The 8,740-nt window shown below is 41.9% G+C and overlaps 1 protein-coding gene across 1 annotated transcript in view; it reads left to right on the top strand.

Moving 5' to 3' along the window:
• Positions 1–338: 338 nt before the first annotated feature.
• Positions 339–8,740, top strand: part of MBD2 (methyl-CpG binding domain protein 2) — a 79,888-nt gene continuing 71,486 nt past the window's right edge. The window contains exon 1 of the mRNA XM_036741789.1: positions 339–909. Within this exon, the coding sequence (XP_036597684.1) occupies positions 359–909 (551 nt within the window). The 5' untranslated portion in view covers positions 339–358. The remainder of the gene's footprint in view (positions 910–8,740) is intronic.

Genomic DNA, 8,740 nt, shown 5'->3' with positions numbered 1-8,740 from the left:
TTAAAACCGTCGACTGCTGCTCCAGGGCCTCAGAACTTGCCCCATCAACGGCGCCCGCCCTTCCCCCACCCTGGGGTCGGGCACGCGCTCGGTGGCGGGGTGGGGTGAGTGGAGGGTGGAGGGAGGCGAGGGGAGGGGCTTCGAGGGGGCGGGGACAATATGGCCGTCCGGGGCACTTGGAGGACCTGAGAGGCGGTGGCCGCGGCCACGCCCCGCGCGGGAGGGCCTCTCTGGTGCGCGCCCGCCCTGTGATGCTCGCGCGCGTCCCCCGCGCGCCGCGCCGCGGGCGGGGCGGGTCTCCGGGATTCCAAGGGCTCGGTTACGGAAGAAGCGCAGCGCCGGCTGGGGAGGGGGCTGGATGCGCGCGCACCCGGGGGGAGGCCGCTGCTGCCCGGAGCAGGAGGAGGGGGAGAGCGCAGCGGGCGGCAGCGGCGCTGGCGGCGGCTCCGCCATAGAGCAGGGGGGTCAGGGCAGCGCGCTCGCCCCGTCCCCGGTGAGCGGCGTGCGGAGGGAAGTCGCTCGGGGCGGCGGCGGCGCCGGCCGCGGCCGGGGGCGGTGGAAGCAGGCGGGCCGGGGCGCCGGCGGCGGCGGCGGCGTCTGTGGCGGTGGCCGGGGTCGGGGCCGTGGCCGGGGACGGGGTCGGGGACGGGGCCGGGGCCGCGGCCGTCCCCCGAGCGGCGGCGGCGGCGGCAGCGGCGGCTGCGGCGGCGGCAGCGGTGGCGGCGGCGCCCCCCGGCGGGAGCCGGTCCCTTCCCCGTCTGGGAGCGCGGGGCCGGGGCCCAGGGGACCCCGGGCCCCGGAGAGCGGGAAGAGGATGGACTGCCCGGCCCTCCCCCCCGGATGGAAGAAGGAGGAAGTGATCCGAAAATCTGGGCTCAGTGCCGGCAAGAGCGATGTCTACTACTTCAGGTACCGCCCCGGGGGCGGGGGCCGGGGGGGGCATGTCGGGGTCGGGGGGGAAGAGGGTTTGGGATGATGAAAGGTGGTGGGATGGAGCCGAAGGACCAAGGACAGGGGCACGAGCGAGCTCCAGGGACAGGGGCCTTAGGTCAGGGGTCAGGGCTAGGGGCCAAGGGCAGAGGGGAGGATGTGACAGCTGTGGGTTTGGGGGTGGGGACGGAGGCTTGGCTCGTTGAGCGCTAAGCTGGGTCTAGGAACTGCTAGGACCATTGGCTAAGATGGGGACCAGAGAAGAGCAAAGATAAAAGGTCAAGGAGCCTTGAATGCTTGGGACAGGGGGCGGGTGTGAAGGCATGTGGAGTTACAGACGTCAAGAGAATAGGTTTGAAGAGAAACAAGTTAGGCTACTGTGGTCCTCCAGTTAGGCAACTGAAGGGTTAAAAGAAGGTGCTATTCACCAGAACTGTAAAACCAAGTCACTGTTGGCTACCATCCCAGTCAGCCACGGATTAATCACCGGAGTGTTTAATCATACACATGTGGAAATACTAGGTGTGTGTACAGATACACATATATGTATGTATGTAGATATATAGTAACAAGGTTTTAGTTACTTGTAACTTTCAGGGAAGTTTCACAGAGTAACTGCTGTAGAATGCGTAGTGTTCCTTTCCCATTCTTTGATGTAGTACAGGACCGTGTTCTCCTTTGAAACTTAAGTACTAATAACAAAGTTTAGTGGTTCAGAGGAGCAACATAGTCTTTCCACCATGGGTGAGGAGCAGAAAACCTTTCCTTTGGGCTGTTGGTTGTCTCTAAAAACAACCTACTAGCAGTAGTTTGAGGGTGATTTTTCCTTCCTTGTTCTCATTAAAAGAAAAAATCAAGTTTATTTACTCATTAACAGTGAATTAGCTCTTCTAAACCTTTGTAGACTCATGGGTAATTAATTACCCATATCTCCAGAAAAGATTACTCAATTTTTCTTGGCAAGTTTTCCCCCTGGAATTTAGGATTTTTTTTCAGGAATTCATGATCAAGAAGTTTCCCCCCCCCTTTCTGTCCTCTAGTGTAAATAGAGAAGAGCTAATCAGGGTCTTTTTCTTTATTACTCTTCACAGCACTTAATAATAATTATTTAATCTCATCTTAACTATTTTTCAGGATAAAGAATTCTAACTCTTTTCACCTTTAAAAAAAAGTTTCTTACGATCCGATTAGTCATGCTGTGTCTACATGCCTGTTAGGTTTGATGACTTAATAAGCCCAGGCAACAAAGCAGCTATGTCTTATGATGTCAGTGGAACTACTTCACAATAGATAATTCTATTGTTTTCCCACAGTGTTTTCAGTAAATAGAACAATAAAAATGAATGTATTACACTTAATGGTTTGTTAGTGTTCTATTTTAGTAGGCTACTTTTTTTTTCCCTCAGAGAATGGCTTTGTGTAAAGTTAGGATGTTCTCATTTCATGAAGTGGGGTTGAATTTTATGATTTATTTTTCTGTCTTTGATATCCACTTGATTAATATTTTTTGAAGTGAATATCCTTTGTGTCAGTATTTGACAAGACTGAGACAGATGTAAAGAGTTTTTAAAAAATCTACATAAGGATATGGTTGCTGATTCAAATTTGCTGACTGGTTCAGTATATTTAAATATAAAGTACTATTTTAGCATAGTTGGTAATAACTGATTAGTTTTGCCTTTTAGTATAATCCACTCAAATGGTCATTTATGTATGGAGATTCAGAAAAGGTCAGAATTTCAGCAGATCCCCTCAATTTATGGATTTGATTAGGAAGAAATATAGCAATAGATGATATTCTGCCATCTGGCCTGAGTCCGTTGGTCTTGAAAAAACAAAAGACACAATGAAAAACTGTCTAAAACAAGCATGTGATGCTGTTTAGCTGGACATTTTATTTTCCCATAAACAAACCTATATCTCTCTTTTGGAAGAGTGTACATTTTCAGTAAAAGTGTACACAAATTTCCTCAATGTCATTAACTACTTCTTACCTCTTAAGTTCATCTTAGTAAAATATTGCATTCAGGGCTAATTATAATTTTTGTTCAGTGTATATAAGTATCCAAATGCTAGCCTTCTGCTTTTCTAACAGATTCTTCTGGACATCTTTCTCTCTAGATGGTACATACAACGTACAAGAATTGTATCTTGTTGATGTTCAACAAGTTATTAGATTTAACAAGAGTATCTATGCCCAAGACTGAGCTCTTAGAGGACTAGGCACTTAGTAAGTGTCCTAGTAGGAAAACCTTTGGCTTTGGACTTTATTGCCTGTAACATTTCTTCAGAGAAAGATTTTATTTGCTTTTAGAATGAGGTGTTTTATTCAAACTGTATTTTGGTTATGAAGTCTTTATTGTTTCAAGTGTAAAGTAACTTAGAGTTATTTAAATAATGACCATTTGTAGTTATCTTTCAAAAAATGACTTTTTAGTCATCTTACATTATTTTGTACAAAATTGGAATAAAAATGATGGGAAGAACATATGAAATAATAAATTTTACTGGTTTTCAAATTGTTATGCTTCGAAGGCTAAAAGTAAAGTTAGTTTAATTTGTTTGCTCTTTAAAAATGACACTTTTAAAATAAAACTGTTTCTCATAATAGTGAACACTCTTCATGTTCCTGCTCTTAACTGATTTCTACCATGAGGTATTTACTTCAGGCAGCAACAAAATATTACTGAACCCCTATAAAGTATATGATGAGTTGATTTTATTAAATTCCAAGGCAATATCATATATACAGCATGTGCTGTATGTACAGCAAATTTATGATACCACACATATGTATAACAGTTACATTTTATGACAACTTTCTATTTTGAATAACTGTTAGCCTTAGTTATGAAGGAGTTCCTTTATGAGTTAATTTTAGCTTGATTTGTTAGTACAGATGCCTATTACATCTTCCCCAAATTGATACTGGTTATTCCTTCCTCCACACTCATCTCCTACCTGAGGTTTACCACTTCTCCTCCCCTCTCCACTAATACCCATGAAATCTGCTAGAAGACCAGGTAATTTAATCCATGGAAAGGAATAGGATTTGGGGTGTGTGTGTGTGTGTGTGTGTATGTGTATGTGTATAAAAGAGTTAATTCTGAGTGATAATCTGAACACCTGCATCTATTGTTCATGCAGATGTTAAACTCTGCTGTAGACGGCCCTGAGGGAGGTTGGTTTTTTTTTTTTTTTAACAAATCAGTGTCTGTTAAAAGGGTGTGGCTGACACTTATTAATTGAACTAAAAATAGGCTATTTATGACAGCTTTCAATTGTGGAACAATTTGAACTGTTCCCTGAGACTGACAGGTTTTAGTAGGAACCATGCCTTTGGTTGCCAGTTAAGTAGTAGGACATTTCAAGATTCTTGATAGCACATTGACTACTATGATATCATTCAAATTCTGTTTTTTTAAAGGGGTGTCATTTGAGGACAGTAGCATGACATTTTTATTGTTCTCCATTCCTACTGTCAGCAAGCATTTATTAAGTACCTGCTATGTGCCAGGTACTGTGTTAAGTGTGCCATCCTAGCCTAAGACTTTACCACTTCATGCCTCAGTTGTTGTTACACTCTCCTAGCTGGTCTTCTTGACTATTGTCTTTAAATCCTGCATATCTCTGCAAGACTAATCTTTCTAAGACATCTTCTCATGTTATCTGTCTAAATAAAAAATGTATAGTAGTTCCCTACTTCTAACGACTGCAAGACTAAACTTGCTGGTGCAGATCTATCAGTTATAATCCCCTGAAAAGGACCTTGGAATAATTGGATACTATCCCCTGAAGATATTGAACCAATGTGACTGTTGTTAACAAAATTTTGGATGTAATTTTCAATTCAACAAACATTTTGTCTGTCATGTCCTAAGGCAAATAACGAAGTGAGACACAGGACCCTGCCCTTGATTTTATAGCCATATATAAGTTGTTCCAACACAAGGCTGAATGTGATAAAATACAAAGAAGAGAACCAGACAATGTAAAATAATAAATTTGAAGCAGTTTGGCTTCTTTTATTTGGGGAGGGGGTGAGCATCAAGGAGGGCTTCATAGAGGAAGTCTTGCCTGTTTTAAGCCTTGCGGGAAGGAAAGATTTTAAATTGGTAAAGCTATGGGGAGGGGAAGAATACATTCTAAACATGGGATGGGCGGAGGGGAGAGATGTGAGGGAAGGTTCTGAGGTAGGAGAGTCCAGGACAAGAATGGTGATAGTAAATCATCTAGTTTGGCTAAAATATTAAGTATATGAAAGGGAGTGCTGTAAGAAAAGGCTGGCTCCATCCAGCCCAGTTGTGGAAAGCCATGACTATTGGGTGAAAGATTTTATTATGCTTAGGTAGACAAATATGAATTGTTGAAGAGTTTTAAGGAGATGAATGTGGCATAGTGGTTTGAGTACTTTTCTTGAGGTCAAGAGGCCTAGATTCAAATGCACTAAGACACTTTAAGCTGTGTTAGTATGGTCATGTTACTTGACCTCTCAGTCTTAGTTTTCTCATTTGTAAAATGATAATACTAATACTAGAATTATTTACTTCATAGCCATGTGGTAAAGAAAACACCTTATAAAGCTTAAATTGCTACAACCATGTGAATTATTAGTATTATTAGAAATTGATTTGATTGGAGCAAGGTATGAGGAGAATTACTCTGCAATGTGAAGGTTGGATTGGATAGAGGAAAAGCAGTTAGAAAGCTATTACTGTAGTCCAGAAGAGAGGTGACAAATACCTGAATTAGGGCAGTGGCAGTGGGAGTAGAAGCTAGGGAGCATGTGTGTGTACGAATGTGAATAAGTATCTATTAAGCACTTACTGTATGCCTGTCAACTGTGTTAAGCTCTGGGTGCACAAAGGTTTTGGAGGCAAATTGTTAAGGACTTGCCAACTAATTGAATTAAAACTAAATTGGAGTTTTCAAGTCTGAGTAGTGTGGAGGATTCTGGTGCCATCAACAGGCATAGAAGAGTTGGAGAGAAGGCCAAGTTGTTGGGAGGATAATATTGAGTTTGAGGCACTTGCACAACATCTAATTGGGGATTTCAGCGGGCTTTTGGAAATACAGGAGCTCAAGGGGTAGAGGTTGCAAATCATCTACATAGATGTCGTAATAAAAGATACAAGAAGTAGTCAAGATTGTTGTCCTTTGTTCTCAAAGAAGACCAAAATGACATCACTATATTAGAGTTAAGTTACAGTGTGTCTGACTGTGGCTGATCAATACTAGCTTGGAATGCTCTACTATAGGTCAAGCACAAGTAGTCCATGTGAACATTTGGGGTGGATTCTCTAAATTTGAAGATCTTGAGTTTCTTTTGAGCTACTTCAATTATGCTTTGCTTATAGAGCACAGCACCTTCTTTGATGAAGGCTGGGCATGCTGGGCAGTCCTGTACCATTGTCTCCCATGTCACACAAGCAATTCCAAAATTCTTAAGAGAGACCTTGAGAATGTTCTTGTATCGCTTCTTCTGACTACCATGTGAGTGCTTACCCTGTATGAGTTCTCCATAAAATAGTTTTTTAGGCAAGTGTATATTTGGCATTTGAACAACATTAAGACAATCAAGGGAAAAGATAGAGGAGAAGAGAGGAGATTAAAAAGATTTAGAGAGCATCCATATTTAAGGAGATGGAAGGAGTATGAGAAGTCTACAAAGGAAAGGGAGTGGTCTTAGATATATGAGAATTTGTAGAGTATGGTGTTTTAGAAGCTGAGGGAGAAGAGTCATAAGAAGGAGGAGGTGAATCAGTAGTGTCAAAATGCTGCAGAACAAGCAAGGGGAGTGAGGGTTGAAAAAAGTCCACTGAATGTAACCCTAAGCAACCTCAAGAAAGAGTAGTTCTAGTAGAATGGTGGGGAAAGAAGCCAGGTTCCTAGGGATTGAAGAGGTGGTACAGGAATTGAAGCAAGGAACATTAACTATAAATTTGGTAATAACCTGGTATAGAAAAGAGGACAATAGCTTTAACGATGATGTAAAGTCGAAAGGTGGCGTAAAGTCAGTTTTGGTTTTTGTAAGTTTAGGGATAACCTGTATCCACTAATGTGGCATTGTTGGAGATTGTGCTAGTAGAACACAAATCCTAACAGATTCTACTGAGTTATTAAACGGCTTTTAGTATAGGTCTGATGATGAACAGTATATTTACTGTTCAAAGAGCAAAGCAGCCAAGTTCATAGAAAATTATCACTAGATTGGATACAGAGCAGTAATTTTTTAATTAAATTAAATTAATTTATTTTTGTTACATTTTAAGTTCTGAGCTCTTTCCCTCTCTTCCCACCCCACACTAGAGAAGGCCACAATTTGACACAGATTTATAAATACATGTAGTACCACTGTTTGTCAGTTTTTTTTTCCTCTGGAGGTGGATAGCATCTTCCTTCCTAGGTCCTTTATAGTTGATTTGAATTTTTATAGTACTAGGAATAACTTGGTTGTTCACAATTATTCCAATATTGATGTTACTATTATACAACGTTCTTTTGGTTCTGCTCATTTCACTTTCCATTATTTCGTGCAAGTCCTCATATATGACTCTCCTCTGGACCATTTCCAATTTCATTGCTGTAACTTGAGAATTAATTACATAAAACATTTTAGGTACTTGAAGGATATGCATGTTTTCTGTCTTGCTTCCAAAGAACATTCTTAATTATGATCCTGGAATCAAAACAGACAGTCTCTGTTCCAAGAGACAAACACTACTGGGGAGAACAATTACAAAATCACACTGATTTAGTCCACCTCAAATTTATGCTGTCTTTCATCAACTGAACCTAAATTGTCATGAAACAATTTATCTAAATATTGTTTAGCCACACATTACCCACAGGAACTGTTTCACATATTCTTTTCTCTTTTTTTCTCCTACTCTATCTTAACCCCTTTTTCTCTTTCATCAGATAATTTCACCTCTAAGATGACCTAGGCCAGAGCTATCAAATTCAAACAGAAAAAGGTGCCACTAAACTCTACCTAAGGATCCCTATGGCTGCATGTTAACTTAGAAAACCACATACTGACATTATCTATGTTCTGTTGTATTTTTATTTTGTCATTATTTCCTAATTACATTTTAATCTGGTTCAGGAGGCCAGCAGGGAGTTTGACATCTCAGATCTAGGCCATCTATCCTTAAGGATCTCACATTCTAATGGGGGAATGAACATGTACATATATAAATATATACAAAACAGATACAAGGTAGTTTTGATGGAGAAGGCACTAGCAGCTGGCAGCATCAGGAAAAGACCTGATGGGGAAGGTAGCACTTGTGCTGAGCTTGGAAGAAAACCAGAGGATTCCAACAAGTGGAGTTAAGGAGACATTCCAGGCCTCTAGGACAGCCAGTACAAAGGCAGAGATGTGAGGTGAAGCATTGTGTGTGAGGAACAGCAAGGAGGCCGTCTGGCTGGACTAGAGAGCATGCGCAGGAGAGTAATAGGTACTGTCTGGAACGCAGGTTGTGAAAAGTTTTACAATTTTAAATGAAGGAGTTGATCTTAGAGGCATTAGGGAACCACTAGAGTTTATTGTGTAGGGGAATGACATGGTCAAACCCATGCTTTAGAAAAATTACTTTGGCAGCTGGAGTTGGAAGAGACTTGAGGCAGGGAAACCTATTAGGAAGCTACTACAATAATCTAGGGAAACACAATGGTGGCTGGAGCTAGAGAATGGATATAAGTGATGTTGAGGTAGAAATGATAACATACTGGTTGGTTATGTGGGATAGGAAGAGAGAGAATGACACTTATGTTGTGAATCTGGGTGAGATAATCCTCACAACTT

This window comes from Trichosurus vulpecula, chromosome 1 (genome assembly GCF_011100635.1).
Source record: "Trichosurus vulpecula isolate mTriVul1 chromosome 1, mTriVul1.pri, whole genome shotgun sequence".
NCBI classification, from domain to species: Eukaryota; Metazoa; Chordata; class Mammalia; order Diprotodontia; family Phalangeridae; genus Trichosurus; species Trichosurus vulpecula.
Note: the sequence above shows the minus strand (reverse complement) of the source record. Positions and strands in the feature narration are given on the sequence as shown.